General features: G+C 41.0%; 1 protein-coding gene across 4 annotated transcripts in view; it reads right to left on the bottom strand.

Annotated features, from left to right (window-relative positions):
- Positions 1-18,318, bottom strand: part of CACNA1E (calcium channel, voltage-dependent, R type, alpha 1E subunit) — a 564,119-nt gene that overhangs the window by 397,753 nt on the left and 148,048 nt on the right. For all 4 annotated transcript variants that reach the window (XM_006887740.1, XM_006887741.1, XM_006887738.1 and 1 more), the window contains exons 4-6: positions 5,580-5,683; positions 4,096-4,248; positions 1,358-1,539 (exon numbers count right to left, since the gene is read on the bottom strand). In XM_006887740.1, the coding sequence (XP_006887802.1) occupies positions 1,358-1,539; positions 4,096-4,248; positions 5,580-5,683 (439 nt within the window). The remainder of the gene's footprint in view (positions 1-1,357; positions 1,540-4,095; positions 4,249-5,579; positions 5,684-18,318) is intronic.

Raw genomic sequence — 18,318 nt, 5'->3', positions numbered from 1 at the left:
GGAGAACAATGGGGCAGGCTGTTTCCATCAAGATCCCAGCCTGGAAAACCTCATGGGGCAGTTCTGCTCCATCCTATAGAATTACTATGAGTCAGAACCAACTTGATTACTGGGCTTTTCAGTTTCTGTACTTCTCCATCTTCAATTAGAACTTACAGTCTGCACTGTTCCTTTTATGACTTGCTAACTTGACTGTGAGAAGTTCAGAGAGACTTCAGTGGCCACTCTAAGTTCTGTCCTCATGCAGAAATCCCCTAAAATCCCTGACAGACAGTTTTGCTTTGTGCACCAGCTCAGAACTTCGCACATATGCTTGATTGTGTGAATCACATGAGTACTTGAGGAATATATAGCTCACTAACTATGCAAAACTATACAAAATCAGAATCTGCAGAGAATTCTCCAGAGAAGGGGCCCAGTCAGCCTTACATTTAAGAATTCTTGTCTTTTTATTTTATTATTTGTGTGTGTGTGTGTGTGTGTGTGTGTGTGTGTGTGTGTACTGTCAAAGTGTATCTGACTGGTACAGGAAGAGATTGCACGTCCTTCTCCAGCAGAGCATCTGATGGATTCGAACCGCATACCTCTGGGATTGCAGTGCAGCTTCTTGCCACTAGGCCACCAGAGCTCCACTAAGCATGCCTTTCTGTACACACCAGAGTTCAAGACAGTCGGTGCACATTAAAGTCAGCTTTGTTATTGTTGTTATATGCCATCGAGTCATTTAAAAAAAACATCAGTGGCAGACCTTCATGCCTATATAATCCTATTTAATTGGTCTGAAGTGGGGGCCCAGGTAATGTGATTTGCATAAAGCTCCCAGATGATTTTAACGTGCAGTCTGGGATGAGGACTACTGTAACATCCTCCCAACACAATAGTAGGCATTTTGAAGTGAACATACAAGAAATCTCTCTCTCTTAAAAATCCTCCCTGTACATCAAGATGTAGAACTTTAACAGAATACAGCATATAAGTGTTAAACTGATCTGATGTAACTAGCATGTTCACCCACCCGATGTGGGATGCAACTTCCTAATTGTATTAAGACGCTGTGTACTTCCACTTAGCAAGAAGCCAGACAATGAGGGGACAGGAACTACTAAGACTTCCCAGGGTTGAGTCTACACCCCCACATGTTTAAAGCCAGGGTTGATATGCAACCAGTATGTGCAGAACAACGGAACCACTGTTAACAACCAGCCTCCTTTCTTGCATGTAGCCATGCCCAAGAAGTTAGTCACTATTCTAAATATTATCCCTGTACACTCTATTTCCAAAGAGACTCAAAAGCGCTGGTAAGCCTCATTCAAGTTCCTTCCCTCTTTTCACACCGCCCCCCAACAGCTCCACTCACATTGTACAGCACGGTGGTCCATCCTTCCATGGTGATGCACTGGAATACAGTCAGCACAGCAAAAAGGATGTTATCAAACTGGGTGATCCCATCGTTGGGGCCAATCCAGTCTTTGCATTCATAGCCAGCTGGGCAGCCCTGCACTCCACACGGGTGAGGGGGGTCAAATCCTTCAAGAACACCTGTGGACACATTTGGAATGAGGGGAATAAAGCACATGGACTTTAGAGGGAGCTAGAAATGACATCAGGAGGCCACAAACATGCAGCTCTATTTTATGAAGAAGTTTGCCTGTGTTTGTCACAGGCCTCTCTTCACAATGCATATATCATATGCTCAAACTAATATTGACCAATCTCTTCTGAAAATTAAGCATCCCCTCTACAAGGCCCCCACTCACGGAAGGTCCACCTTTCACCTGTAACACCATTTACAGTTTACAGCCCTGTATCACACTGCAGAGTCTCAGGGAAAAGCAGAAACTTACTGATTGTCTAACTTCAGACTTGAAAAATCTGTAATCTTCTTAGTTCCAAGCTAGTTCCTTCAGTAGGTCTAGCACCTTTGTTTTCCCCGGCTTCTATGTCTCATCTCTAATGAATGGGTGGAACAATCCAAGGCAGAAGTTGGCCTTTAAGAATTATTTTCACCCATCAAAAAATGAATGGCTAGAAAAGCTGTGGTATATTCACACAATGGAATACTACGCAGCACTGAAAAACAAGGAACTTATGCAATATTATTCAAAATGGGTGACCCTGGAGGACATTATGCTGAGTGAAGTATCTCAGTAACAAAAGGACACATACTGCATGGTGCCACTGTTGTAAAACAGGACTGACATTGGGCTTGGGAGGACACTGAGAAAGATGGGTTCAATAATGTATACTGCATTGAAACAGACGAGGGAGAAAACTGTTTAAAAGGGATTTGTGATTAGGTATTTTTGTCATAACAGGAGTCTAGAGTGAAGGCTACATGGCGGAGTGGACCTGAGGGAGGGTTTGTAAACAATGAAAGAATTTTTCTTTTACTTCTCCAAGAGGGTAGTGGACTGGGGGGGAGGTTGGGAGGGGAGAAAAGTGCAACAATGAATGAATGGAAATCCAAAGACTCTGTAAATTTTTACTGAAATTAGTAATAAATTTAAATTTAAAGAAAGAATTATTTTCTTTAAAAAGAAACATGGCACCTAATAAGAATTCTTCAACCCCTCTCTCCTCCTCTCCTTGTTGTTGTGTTGAACACCATCGTATTGGATCTGACCCATAGCTGACCCCACTGTGGGTTTTCAGAGGCAGTTAACTGCATGGGAGGAGACTACGCATTCTTCTCCTGTGGAGAAGTTGGTGGCCTCAAACTGTGTGCCTTCGAGATTGCAGCACAGTTTCTTGCCACTAGGCCACTAGAGCTCTCTCCTCCCTCCTTAAACCCACCATATTCTACTCAGCTTAAAAAAAACCAAAAAACAAAACTTTTGGTTTGGTGATGGTTTTGGTGATGAGAATTTGGGGCTTGTGAACCTCATCAAGTCAAGTCAAGCCCACAGTTCCTTCATTACTCCTTAGACAAAAAGAGCATCATGAAATGGAAATGTTTCACAGTGTTAGAAGGACTCAAGCATGGTTTCTCCTTAAAGTTCTACATTCCCATAGTTCACTTGCTTGTAGACAAAAGAAGTCCACTGAACAAAGGATATTTCTTCAGACAGATGGCTTTTAAAGACATTCTAATCAATCTCTACCATGTAAGAGGAGAAGTAAGAATTTCTACTTGAAACCCTACAACTGCAAAACCAAGGGGATTTGCTTCATAATATCAGTGTCAAATGGGAGATCTTTCTTGACTAGTTATGCCACAAAGATGGTACATCCATTCTGGGGAGCAATTTGGCATTTCCTCAAAAACCTGAGCATAGAAATTCTAAATGGCCCAGCTACTTAACTGCTAAGAATATATCTTGTGGAAAACAGAACTGCCACACAAATGGAAATTTGTACACAACATTATTCACAATAGTAAGAAAACAGAATCAGCCCAAATGTTCATAAATAAACAAATGGACTGAGAAACTGTAGTACATTCACACAGTGAAATACTATGCAACACTCAGGAGCAACAATATCATAAAACACTATATATAACATGACAGAGGGTAGAGAGCATTATGTTGAATGAACTAACTCAATCTTCAGGACAAATACTGCATAAAACCATTATTGTTAAAATAGAAGAGTACCTAGCAAGATGTGGGTAAAAGTTCAAAGGGGAGAGGGGACAGGAACAGGGGAGCTGAACATAGGAAGGGTGGAGAGTACAGGGACACAGAGTTTTGTGGGCAGAAGGAGGAGGTACAGGAATTAGGATAGACCTGAAAAGATGAGGTAATAGTGGCATAGATCAACGGTGATTAATTTTATAAAAGATAATTTATAGGAATGATGATATGAAATGCACTGTGAATGAAGGAATGTGTGAAACACAATGTACATGAATGAAACACAATGTATATGAATTTTGTGTGCAAACCAATATTAAAAAAAATGATAAAGTGTTCCCTTTATATTTCTACTTCAAGGGGGAAAAAAGCTACTGACCCTGCTTTTCTAAAACTTCAGATTATAATTCCAGATCCTAAGAGATCTATTTCAATAACCAGCCTCAGAATGCCCCTGAATCACTAATTACCAGAGGGGAGAGAAAGGGCAGAAGTAAAAGCCCTGAACTAGTGACTGTACCTGAATTGTTCATGAAGCACGCTCGGTGTAACTTCCCACTGTAGAACTCCAAGCCAATTATAGCAAACATCAGGATGGCAAAGAAGAGCAGAAGTCCAATCTGCAGCAGGGGCACCATGGCCTTCATGATGGACTTCAGCACAATCTGCAGACCTAGATAGAAGCACAGAGCACGGTAAGTGGACCACCAGAAAAGCAGGCTCCATTTATCTGTCCTAGCAGAAGAGCACATCTTTTAGGGAGAAGAACCTCTGACCCTGAGATGCTGAAGTCAATCCTAAAAGGATAACCAGGACAAGTCAAGCCAAAGACTGCCTTTCCTCTTCCCTGGGGGGTCAGTCCCTCCCACCCTCTCACTGCTCCCTCTCTTTGCTCATTGCCATGCCTTTAGTCCTTCCTTCATTTGATTCATCCATGTTATATTACACATTGTCTGGGGAAAGACTATTAGTTAGATGTCATACATTTTGATTTAGAAATGATACTTCTAGAGTTTAGCATCAATAAATAATCAGAGATTTCGGTGAAGATTTAAGTAAAAAATAGATGCCTTCTGAATCATTATTTAACAGTTGCAAAAATCTCAAAATAGTTTAACTACCCAGCAACATAGAAACAGTTAAACAAATCACAAGACATAAAATAGATAATTCACATTTAAAAAAGAAACCCAAACATATTCTTGAAGTATTTTTGAAGTCTGTAAAATAAAATGCTTATTGCATTTTATATGTTGTTGAGTACAGTAGAGTCAGAATCGACCCATAGCTGACCCTTCAGCAGGTTTTCAGAGGCAGTTAATTACACGGGAGGAGACTGCCCCATCCTTCTGTGGAGCAGCTGGTGGCCTCAAACTGCGTGTCTTCAGGATTGCAATGCAGCTTCTTGCCATTGTGTGTGTGTGTGTGTGTGTGTGTGTGTGTGTGTGTACTTATATAAATATATATACACACACATACACACTATGATTTCAATTATATTAAAATATCCAAGGACAAATAAGAATAAAAATATATTAAAATTTTTCTTTTTTTTTTTATGTGTGTACCGTCAAATTGGATCTGACTGGTACAGGAGGCGACTGTTCCTCCTTCTTCAGCAGAGCATCTGGTGGATTTGAACCATGCATTTCTGGGATTGCAGTGCAGTTTCCTGCCACTAGGCCACCAGAGCTCGCCTAAAATTTTAGGAAAAATATTTCTGAGCTATAGAAAGCATGTTTCAATTTTCTATAAAGTTCTAATACTTTCCACATTTTCTATAAAGGTTTTCTATTATATTTTAAATCTGGTGGAAAAAAAGCCATTAGATTTAAATATAAAATGTTAAATCAGACATTTTCAGCTCTATTATTTGTATGAACCGAGGCTTTCTCCCTGTAGAAATTCTTTGGTTTATCTCAAGTTATCATCAAGCCTGGACCCAGTTGAGGACAAAGCAGTGAAGTCATTAGAGGAGCAGAGAAAAGAAAGGCAGATACTCACTGGGAATTCCTGACACGAGCTTCAGGGGCCTCAGCACACGCACAGCCCTCAGCGTCCTCAGGTCCACGTGGGTGTTGAAGTGTGTTCCCGCAGTGGCCAGGATGCTGTGGACAGAAATCCAGAAGGGTCAGGGTTACCACAGTCTGGCTTACCCTTCTTTTAAAAAAAAATTTATTAATTTTAATGAACATTTACAGATTTTGGATTTTCATTCATTCATGGTTGCACTTTTTTCTTTAACCCCCACCCCTTCCCCTAGTTCGCTCCTCTCTTTGAAAAGCAAAAGATAAACTTCTTCATTGGTATACAATCTCCCCACCCCGCCCCTGCCCCCCCTGCCCCAAAGGCACTCCACTGTTGTTGCTATTATGTGCCGTCGAGTCACTTGCGACTCATAGCGACCCTATGTACAACAGCCCTCAACTCTGCTCTGTCCTGTGCCAATCGCACTGTCTCCGATACACCCATTCCGATTACCCCAGTCACTGAATCAATCCACCCCAGAGGGCCTTCCCCTCCTGCGCTGTCCCTCCACCCTAACAAGCATGATGTCCCTCTCTAAGGACCAGTCCCTCCTTACAACATGTCCAAAGTATGTCCAATAAAGCCTCAGAATCCTTGCCTCCAAGGAGAAGCTTGGTTTAACCCTCTCCAGGATGAATCTGTTTGTTTTCCTAGCAGTCCATGGTACCCTCAACTATGCAACCTTAATTCTGGATTCATGTGATAATCATAATATGCTATCATATATCACTTTTAAACTGTTTTCTCCCTCATCTGTTTCAATTCAGTATACATAATCTATCCAGTTTTCCCCTCTTGTCCAAACAGGCATATTATGAGTTACTTTGAACTTTGCCTAAAACTGTACTTTTTTACAAATTGCAGGCTTGTGGCAACCCTAGGTTATGAAAGCCTATTAGTGCCATTTTCCCAACAGCACATGTTTATTTTTTACCTCCACACTTTTTCCTAATGATATTGCATACTTAATGTTGTTGCTGCATGCCATCAAGTTGACTACTGCTCACAGTGACCCTATGAATAACAGTTCTGGGCAGTGACCTATACTGTGCTCACTGATCCAGTCACTGTGTTAAGCGACCTTCATAAGAGCCATCCTCTCATTCGCTAACCCTTGACCCTTCAAACCATGTTTTTTTCAAGGACTCCTAACAACATAATATATGAGATTCTTGCCTTTAAGAAGTACTGTGGCTGCACTTTTTCTAAGACATTATTTGTTGGTTCCTTTGGCAGTCCATAGGATGTTCAGTACTCTTCTCCAACACCAAAACTCCAAGGAATCACTTCTTTCTCTGTGTCATCCTTTGTCATTGTCCAACTTTGAGATGCACATGGCCAGTCACTGAAAAGACCATCCTTGCTCTAATTTACTTTGGAGAAGTTCCTGACAGAAGATTTTCCCCAATGCAACATGTCCTTTGATTTCTTGACTGCTGGTACCAAGGGTGTTAATTGTGGATCCAAGTAAAATTAAATTGCTGACAACTTTAATACTTTCTCCAACTATCATGATGTTGCCTTTTCATCCACTGGTGAGGATTTTTGTCTTTTTGATGTTGAACTATAATCCATATTGAAGGCTATAATCTTTGATTTTCTGTAGCAAATGATTCAAGCCCTTTTCATTGTCAGCAAGTAAGGCTGTATGTCATCAGCATAATGCAGGTTGTTGGTAAATTTTCCTCCAGTCATGTTGCCACATTCTTCTTCCTTTGCTAAGCATACAGCCTGAATAAATATGGAGAAAGAATACAGAACTGATGCATACCATGATTTTAACCCATTCAGTGTTCTTGAAAGGACACCACCTTCTTTGGTTGAGGCATAGGCTTCTTAAGTACATAATTAAATGTTTTGGGATTCCCAGTCTTCTCAATGTTAGCCATAGTTTATTATGATCCACACAGTCAAATGTCTTTGCACAATCACTAAAACACAAGTAAATATTTTTACAGCATTCTTTTCTTTCATGCAAGAACCACCTGACATCAGCAATTATACCCCTCGTGCCATGACTTCTTTTTTCCAAATACAGATTGAATTTCTGGCAACATCCTGTCAATGTACTTTTCCAGTTATTTTAGAATAATCTTCAGCAAGATTTGACTTAAATATAATAATATTCAATAATTTTTACATTCTGTTGGATCACCTTTCTTGGGAATGGGAACAAACATGGACTTCTCCTACTCAGTTGGCCAGGTAGCTTCAATTTCTTGGCATAGTCTAGTGAACACATCCAAGAATGCATTTGTTTGTTGAAACATGTCAACTGATATTCCATCAACTTCTGGGGCTTTATTTTTGGTCAATACCTTCAGTGCAGCTTGAACTTCTTCCTTCATTACCACTAGCTCTTGACCATGTGCTACTTCCTGAAACGTTTCAGTATTGACCATTTCTTCTTGGGACAGTGATTCTGTGAATTCCTTCCATCTTCTTTTGATGCTTCCTCCATTATCCAAGATTTTGCTTATAATAAACTTCAGTGTTCAGTAAATTCAAGGTGTGGATTTATTTTTCAGTTCTTTCAGCTTGAGAAATGCTGAACAAGTTCTTCACTTTTTCTTTTCTAACTCTAGCTCTTTACACATTTTGTTATAACACTTTGCTTTGTCTTCTGGAGTTGATCTTTGAAGTCTTTTGTTCCTTTTTCTTACTTCAGCATTTCTTCCTTTTGTTTTGGCCTCTCAATATGCTAGTGCAATTCTCAGAGTTTCTTTGGACATCAATTTTTTTATTGTTTTTTTCTTTCTTTCCTGTTTTATAATGGCCTTTTGTTTTAGTCATGTATCTATTCATATATTTATGTTGTTCCTGGTTGGCTCCTCCAGGGTCTTGGGAAGTTCTCCTTGCCAGAAGGAGCATGGTGGTGTGAGTGCAGGAATCATGGCAAGCTTTTGGAGTCGACTGCTTTTCCGGGCATGTTTTTGTTACGTGCAGGTTTGCTCTGTCCCCAGGAGCGAGGCTAGCCACCCTGGGCCTAGGGTTTGAACCAGGAGGCAGCCTTAAGCCAAAAGGCAGCTGGGAGAGGAAGCACCCATGTTGTTCCTGGTTAGCTCCTTCCAGGGTCTTGGGAAGTTCTCCTTGCCAGAAGGAGCATGGTGGTGTGAGCGCAGGAATCGTGGCAAGCTTTTGGAGTCGACCGCTTTTCCAGGTGGTATAGCACTGGTCTGTGCATTGCTGTACAGGGGTAACTCATGGTTGCTGTGATGCTGAAGCCTGTGACAGTGATGTGCCAATCGTGGTAATGGTTACCCATGGTGGACAGTGCTGGCTGGAGCTTCACGACTAAAACAAGCCTGGAAGCAGGAGCGGCATCCACTTCCAAAATGGCTTGCCTCCAGAAACTCTATGTATGAACAGTGCTCAGACTGTTCGTTCATAGGGTCGGTATGAGTCGTCTACGACTTGACGGCACCAAACAACAACAACAACAGTCATATATTTAATATACTATTAAAAAAACCCTCAATCATTGCTGAAACCAAGCCTTAGCTTGCTGCGGGAAATAGCAGAGGAGGAGACTGACCATCTTTCTTTTTTGGAGCAGCTAATAGATTCAAACCACCAGCGAGTTGCTGCCTTTAGGACAGGAGCACAGCTTCCATTAGACGACATTCCCGTAACAGACTGCAGTAGACTATAACCCTAACAACAACAAAAGCCCTCACATGACTCACTTCATTGCTATTTTAGCTTTATTTCAGTGGTTTGGAACCAAACTCAAAACACTTTCAGCGTGTTCCTCATCTATTGGGAAGCTGGGTCGAAGGAAGAACTGAACACAGAGTTGAAAAGTACTCATGATGCCAGCTGCATGTGGGTGCACCTGAGCTTGGGTGAATCACCAGTGGTTGGTTCTAAATGGAATTAAATTTAGTCTCCTGAGTTTCATTTGGCAAAGAAGGAACATTGATCATCATACCGGAATCCTAATTCTAAATCATGAACAAGGAAAGGTCCCCGGCTCTCATTCCATCCTGACCCTAAACCTTGTTCCTTAGCCTCCCCTTTGACTCCTGCAAACTTCCTTTCCCCTTCCCAACCAACCAAGGTCCCTACTTTAAAAAAAATGAAAAATTTTCTTAGATTTCCCCGTCTCCTAGCTTCCTCAGAGAATTCCTCCAGGTTAAATTTCATAAGCAAATAACTATCTCTTCTTAAGCTTGAGATTCAGAATTTTTATCAAACAAATAACTTTTATAATGAGATAATAACTTCACTGTTTCCAAGATAGTGTTTTTGTAATTGACCAAATCTACTTGGATTAAGTTGCTTCCATTTTTTTTAACCTATTCAGAAACACACACACTCACACAAAAATCCATAATATTAGACTGTACACCAAGTATCTTATCTTGAAAATACAATTCACTTCATATAATCCCATAAGACTGCAGGTATTTTGAAGAGACAAAAACATTCAAGTTCTTGAGAAAGTCATAGTAGAAGGCTAAGAGTCAGAAAGTTGAGTCTTAACTCATTCACTTGGGAAACGGGTGATTTTACTGAAAACTAGAGAAAGTCACTCAATTTCTATGAGCCACACTTTTCTCATCTATGAAACAGAAGAGTTCTGTGCCCTGATTATAAAAATAAAATGACACTGTATTGAAAATTAGGAATGTCCTTTAAACCATATGTGCAACACTGACATTCTGTCCAACACAAATATTATCTCTGTTGGTTTTGCAATTTTGGCTAATTTTAATTTTGCTGTAGGATAATACTTCTCTTTTTCTAACTCTCAAAAACTTTTACAAGATGATCTTAGTAATTTGGAAGCATCAGAGAATAAGTCATTCAGAAAATTGAGTTTTCTATATAATCAAAAGGTGACAATGAGGATTCTTGCTGTTGTTTAAGTATTTTAGCGCAAACTATTTTTAGGTTTTAGAAGGATGTCATGCTTGAGAGAGTGGAAAGATGGCTCAGGAGAGAAAGACCCTGGTTGAGATGGATTGACATAGTAACTGGTGTAATGGGAGTAGGTGTGTCAGAAACAGTGAGGCTGACTTAGGATAGAGCAGAGTTCAGATCTATATTACATAGGTTCACTACGAGTTACCCACAACTCGATGGCACATAACAACAAGAACAACACATTGAAATAATTATGTATTAAAGCAGACACTTGACTAAAGTTCCTTCAATAATTGATGTGTTTTCAACATATGAAATAAAATTGTAGGGATGGTTTATAATACACAACTCTTGAAAGCAGAGAGTGTCAATAGGTACAAATAACACTGAGCAAGAAAAACAAAGTCATAACTAGTAACTTGGAAACAAGTACAGCTGGCCAACAACAGAGGGTACTACAGTACACTTTCTAACATGAAACATATTTAAGTGCACATGGTAGAATCATCTACTCAGAAATAAAGAAGTCTACTAAGTTGGGCTAAAGGTTCATGTAGATAACAACAGCCACTTCTTTTACTTTGTTGCTACTGTTATTTGCCATTTAATAGGTTCTCACTCATGGCAGACTCACACACAAGAGAGAGAAACATTGCTGAGCCCTGTGCCATATTTACATCCAATAGTATGCTGAGCCCACTGTTGTGGTCATAACATTTTGAGGGCCTTCTTAACTAGGACTCATCTTCCAGCATTGTATCAGACAATAGTCTGTTAAAATCTATTTGGGTCATAATTTTTTTACTTCTGTTTTTAACTTTTAATTGGGATTTAGGTTAAAGATAACAGAGCAAACTAGATGTCTATCCAACAATTTATATGCCTTTTGTCTCACTCTAGAGTTATCACTGGCTCATTTTCAGAAGTTGGCCATCAGTTCCTCTTCCTAGGCTGAGCGTTCCACTGAAAAGTGTTGACCATGTTGGTACCCCTATTACTGGGGATGGGAATGTAGAGCGTTGTATACTCTCTCGCTCTCGCTCGTATTGTCATCCAGCAGAATCAACTAATAGCTAATCCTCCAGTGTATTATCCAAGGCTGTAAATTCTATGAAAAGGAGATTATAGTGCAAAGCAGCTGATGGACTCAAATTGCCATACAGGCGTTGTTATGCAGCTTCCTATGGTCCACACCAGAGAGCTCCCTATGTAGTGCTATATTATCACAGCAACAATGCATAAGTCACAATAGTACAATTAACTAAAAGTTAGATCCTGAAATTCTAGGTTAATACTACCATGAACTAAATTTTTCTATCAAAAAAGAGCTCTCTAGAGATCTCCAGTGGTCCAGTGGGCAAGGAGTTGCATTGCCAAACAAAAAACCTGATGGTTCAAATCCACTACCTGCTCTGTGGGAGAAAGATGGACAATCTCCTCCTGTGCGATTTACAGCCTCTGAAAACGCAGTAGGTTCAGCTATTGGTCATTTCAGACACAATGGTAAGGAGAGAGCACAGAGAATGACAGTACCTAGGCACACGTGAAGAAGCAGTCCACAGTGTGTTGTGAGTCAATGGCAGTCAGTGAGTGTGTGTGTGTGTGGGGGGGGGCACTTTAGAGTCCTGGTGGCACAGTGCATTAAGTGCTACGTGGCAAACTAAATTAAGAACCAGTGGTTCAAATCAACTATTGCTCTTTGGGAGAAAGACGAGGCAATTTACTCCCACAAAGATTTACAGCTTCAAAACCTGACACCGTGAGTTGAAATAGACTTGAGGACAATGGGTAATTTACACTTTGAAAATCTCCATTTCTTTCAATGTATACTTTTAAAACCTCATATGATCAGCAAGGACTTACAGAACAGTACCTCTGATATTGTTTTTCATTCCACATCCTAAAACTGACACGAGAAACTAGAATTCATTCAAGTAAGTAGGGGAAAACTGATGAGAAGATATTCCAAAGAAAAACATTATAACTGAACTGAAAAAATTGAAAACATGAAAAAGCATTGAGAAAAAGACATTTCAAGGACTGACACCACGACAGAGAACCACAGAAAAATAGAGCTGCTATTGCTGGTAGATGCCATCAAGTCACTTACACTCACTCAGTTGACATAGGAACGACAAAGCAAAGCCTTGCCCTGTCCAGCACCAATATCACAATCTCTGGCAAGCTCGAGTCTGTTATCACAAGCACTGTGTCATTCCATTTCATTGAGAAAGCTTTCACTGGCCTTCTCTACCCTCCCCAGCATCATGTCTTTTTTCAAGAACAAGCTCGAAGTATGTGAAATAAAGTTTCACCATCCTTGCCTCTGAAGAGCAACCGAGTTGAATTGTCCCCAAAATAGATTTATTTGTTCTTCTGGCAGTTCACAATATATACAATATTCTTCACCAACGCCACAATTCAAAGGCGTTGATTCTTCACCAGTCTTCCACAATTATTGTCCAACTTACAGATACTTATGAAGCAATTAAAAAAAAAAGGAAGAACAAAACTATGACTTGCATCAGCACACCTTAGTCTTTAAATTGAAGTCCTTGCTCTTTAGGACTTTAAAGTGGTCCTGGAAAGGAGGTTTTCCCAAGGCAACATGTTTGTAGATGTGGCTGACATTGATAAGAACAGGAATACCAGAGCACTTGGATCAGGAAGCTGTTGTGTGAACAGAGCAGGGGAACATTGCGTGGTTTGGAATTGGGAAGGGAGTGTCAGGGTTGTAGTCTCTCTCCATATCTATTGATTCTGTATGCTGAGCAATTTATCTTAGAAGCTGGACCCTATAAGGAGGAGTATGGCATCAGGATTGCAGGGAGACTCATCAATAACCTGTGTTACGCAGATGACACAACCTTGCCTGCTGAAAGTGAGGAGGATCTGAAACACTTGTCACAGAAGATCAAGGAATGCAGCCTTCAGTATGGACTGCTTCTCAATGTCAGGAATATTCATTTTCACTGACTATTTCATTCATCCCTGGACCAATAAGCAACATCATGATGGGTGGAAAGGATATTGAAATGGTCAACAGCTTCATTTTGATTGAATCCACAATTAACACCCTTGGTACAAGCAGTCAGGAAATAAGGAGATGCACTGCATTGGGAAAATCTGCAGGTAGGAACCTTTGCAAATTATTGAGGAGTAGTGATGTCAGTTTGAGGCTAAGGTGAGTCTGACTCAGGACATAATCTTTCCAGTTAATAGCTATGCATCCAAGACCTAGACAATGAATAAGTATGACAGGAAAAAAACTGATGCCTTTGAGCTGTGGTGTTAGAGAAGAGCACATCCCATGGACGGCCAAAAGAAAGAACAGCTATGTCTTGGACATGGTGATCTTTGAAGGCAAGAATGATTAAGGCTTCATCTCATATACTTTGGACATGTTGCTAGAAGAAACTATTCCTTAGAGAGGGACATGATGTTGGGAAGGGTGGTGGGTCGGCGAAGGAAAAGAAGATTCTAGAGCAGATATATTGACATGATGAATACTGCAATAGGCTCTTGTGTTTCAGGAAGGATGGTGCTGGATAAAACAGGGTTCAGATCATTTGTTCACAGGGTGCTATGAGTCGTGTTCAACTCGAAAGCACCTACCAACAACAACAACTAGCTCAGGTGTTGACTGTGCATCCAAACAAAAAAAATAATTGAAGCTTCAATCTTTTGTCCATATATCATGATGTTGTCTACTGGTCTAGCGGTAAAGACCTTTGCTTTATTGGTGCTGAGATGTAATACATATTGAAGAAAGTATTTTTAATCTTTTTCAGTAAGTGATTCCAATCTTCTTTTCTGTCTAGTTTTCTTGCAAAGCCTAAGAGGAACATGTATGCAGAGCAGATTATCCGAGAGGCTGGGCTCTATGAGGAGAATTGTGGCATCAGGACTGGTGGAAGATCTATTAACAATCTGCGTTATGCAGATGACACAACCCTGCTTGCTGAAACTGAGGAGGACCTCATGCACTTGCTGCAAAGGGTCAAGGACTGCAGCCTTCAGTATGGACTGAGGCTCAATGTCAAGAAGACAAAGATTCTCACCACTGGACCAATTGGCGTTAGGATGGATGGCGAAGAGATTGAGAGTGTTCACAGCTTCAGTTTGCTCGGCTCCACAGTCAACACTTGGCACCAGCAGTCCGGAAGTCAAAAAGCGTATTGCGAAGGGAAAGTCTGCTGTTAGGGACCTCTCTAAAGTACTCAAGAGCAACGGTGTCTCTCTGGAGACTAAGTTGCGCCTGATACAGGCCATGGTCTTTGCAATCGCTTGTTATGCATCAGAGAGTTGGACAATGACTAGAGAGGACAGAAGGAGAGTTGATGCCTTTGAGCTGTGGTGCTGGAGAAGAGTACTGAATGTACCATGGACTGCCAAGAAAACAAACAGATTCATCTTGGAGAGGATTAAACCAAGCTATTCCTTGGAGTCAAGGATTCTAGGGCTTCGTCTGACATACTTTGGACATGTTGTGAGGAGAGACCAGTCCTTGAAGAGGGACATCATGCTTGGGAGGGTGGAGGGATGGTGCAGGAGGGGAAGACCCTCTATGAGATGGATTGATTCGGTGACTGGGGTAATCGGGATGGGTGTGTCAGAGGCAGTGCAATTGGCACCGGATAGATCAGGGTTTAGGGCTGTTGTACATAGGGTCGCTATGAGTCGCAAACGACTCGGCGGCACATAACAACAACAAGAGGAACATCTTCCAATATATGTCTTAAGACTCTTGCTTTTAGCAGAGGGATGAGGATGGGCGAGGGTAGGGTTAATCACAGGGTCACACAATTTGATGGGTGGGGTGGTTGAGGAAATGGGAAAGATCCGGTATGAAAAACAATGAACTCAAATTTTGTAAATAAACCAATATAAAGAAAATAAAAAAGATTCTTGCCTTCAAGGCAGAAGATCCCCCAGGACATATTTTATCCAGTATCACATGAAAGCAAAATACTGATTAAGATCATTCAAAAATGCTGGAACAGTATATAGATAGGGAATTGTCAGAAGTTCAAGAAAGATTTAGAAAAAGACGAGGCACCAGGGACATCATTGCTGATGTCAGATGAATCCTGGCTGAAAGTAAGGAATACCAGAAGAATGTCTATTTGTGCTTTATTGACTATGCAAAGGCGTTTGTGCAAATCATAACAAGTTGCGGCTGACATTGAGAAGAATGGGAATCCCAGAGCACTTGATTGTGCTCATGCAGAACCTATACCTGGATCAGGAGGCTGCTGTATGAATGAAGCAGGGGAGCACTGCATGGTTAGGAACTGGGAAGGAAGTGCATCAAGGTTGTAGTCTCTTTCCATATCTATTCAATCTGCTAAGCAAATTATCTGAGAAGCTGGACTCTATGATGAGGAATGTGGCATCAGGACTGGAGGAAGACTCATCAATAAACTGCGTTATGCAGATTACACAACTTTACTTGCTGAAAAGTGAGGAGGACCTGAATGACTTGTTGCAGAAGATCAAAGAATGTAGGCTTCGATATGGATTGCACCTCAATATCAAGAAAACAATGATTCTTACCACTGGACGAATAGGCTGGATCATTATGAATGGAAAGGAGATTGAAACTGTCAACACTTTTGGTACCAGTAGTCAGGAAATGAGAGAGAGACACTGCACTGGGAAAATCTGCTGTTAGGGAGGGACCTTTCCAAATTATTGAGGAGGAGTAGTGATGTCAGTTTGAAGACTAAGGTCTGTCTGATTCAGGACATAGTTTTTCTGATTACTAGCTATGCATCTAAGACCTGGACAATGAATAAGGATGACAGAAAAAAAAATTGATGCCTTTGAGCTATGGTGCTGGAGAAGAGCACTGAGCATCCTATGGACGGCTAAGAGAACAAACAGAAATGTCTTGGAAAGGGTGCAGCCGGAGTGCTCTTAGGAGGCTTCATCTCATATACTTTGTTATATGTTGGTAGGAGGGACTATTCCTTGGAGAGTGACATGATGTTGGGAAGGATGGAGAGTTAACGAAGGAGAGGAAGTCCCTTAACCAGATGTATTGACATGGTAACTGCTGCAATGGGCTCTTGTGTGTCAGGAAATGTGAGGATGGCGCAGGACAGGACTTGTTTCAGATCTTTTGTTCATAGGGTCACTATGAGTCATACTCGACTCAATGGCACCTAACAACAACAACATTCACTAGGAAAGCTAGAGAGGGAAGAAGTAAAGGAGGGAGACTCAGCATTTCAAGACTTCTCTCCCAGGAGAATCTATGTTAAAGGAGATACGCTTCACAAATTATGGACCTCCTGAGGGGTAGACACTGTGCATTCTGCAAGGACAAATGTGAACAGAAATAATCTTTCATCCTCAGTCTAGTGGAAGTAGAGATCTCCAAACCCATTGCCATCGAGCTGATTCTGGCTCACTGTGACCCTGTAGGAGAGAGCAAGACTGAATACGGGATTTCCAAGGCTATAAATCTTGATGCAAGCAGACTGCCTTGTTCTTCTCCTGGGGTGAGGCTGGTGGATTACAAACTTTTGATTGGAAGTCAAATTCTTTGACCATTATGTTACCAGGGCTCTTTTAGACAAACACCTACATCACTAATGATGGAATGTGAGTATAATAAAAGAGATGTTCATGAAGTGCTGTGAGAATGGAGAAAATTGGAATAACAAAGGGCTTGTTATTGTTGTTAAGTGCCTTCCAAGTTCATAGGGTTTGGAGGCAAGCTATTGACAAAAGTGGATGCCACTCCTGCTTCCAAGCTTGTTTTAATTGAGGAGCTCCAAACACTCTCCACCATGGGTAACCATTATCATATTTGACACATCAGTGTCACAGTATTCAGCTTCTCAGTGACCACAAGTTACCTCTGTACAGCAAGTAGACACACCAGGGCTGTACGATCTAGAAGAATGTTTGAACAAAAGCAATGGAAAACAACAGTCCTGAGGGCCGCAGATTCAAAGTCACCCACCCACAAAGGGCTTACAATCTGGAAATTCAAACAAACTCACCACTGTCAATCCAATTCCAGTGCATGCTAGCTCTCCATCATGTTTTTAATGCTATAAACTTTCATGAGAGCATACTGTCTCAGTTTTTCTTTCCACAGAGCAGTACGCAGACTTGAACTGTCAACCTTTTGGTTAGCAGCAAAACACATAACCCACTTTACCATCTGGGCTATCTTACTGCATTCTCAAAAATTTTATAATAGCACTATTGTCTCCAAGTCATAAACAAGGAAACTGAGGGTCAGAAAATTAAGTTATTAATAAATGGCAAGACCAAGAGTTAAAGCTAGTTCTATGCTGATGTGAAAGAAAATCCATCTCCTAGTCTGGGATTATGCTGTACAATGGCTTCTTAGCACTGCGAGGCTACACCATTCCTCAGTGCGGTGTGCTGCCCAATACACCAACATCAATGTGCTTCATCCCCAAATGGCCCAGTGAACTTTGTTCTCTTTATTCCATGGAACAAATGGCCAATGTTCATAGATTTACCACTATCACTCACTCCTTCGGTCAGCAGAATGTAGTGTTACATCCAATTACTGCCAAAGTCAAGGACTGGAGTCTTCAATATGGATTGAAGCTCAACATCAAGAAAACAAAGATTCTCACCACTGGGCCAACTGGCAACACCATGATAGAAGGTGAAAAGATTGAGATTGTTAACAGCTCTGCTTGCTTGGCTTCACAATCTTGGTACCAGCAGCCAGGAAACCAAAAGATGAATTGCACTGGGGGAAATCGGCTGTCAGGGACCTCTTCAGGGTACTGAAAAGCAATGATGTCAGTCTAGAGACTAAAATGTGCCTAATCCAGGTCACAGTCTTCAAAAT

The sequence above is a fragment of the Elephantulus edwardii genome, unplaced genomic scaffold, assembly GCF_000299155.1.
Source record: "Elephantulus edwardii isolate Elephantulus edwardi_28Jun2011 unplaced genomic scaffold, EleEdw1.0 scaffold00061, whole genome shotgun sequence".
In the NCBI taxonomy this organism is placed as follows: Eukaryota; Metazoa; Chordata; class Mammalia; order Macroscelidea; family Macroscelididae; genus Elephantulus; species Elephantulus edwardii.
This window is presented reverse-complemented; position numbering and strand designations above follow the sequence as displayed.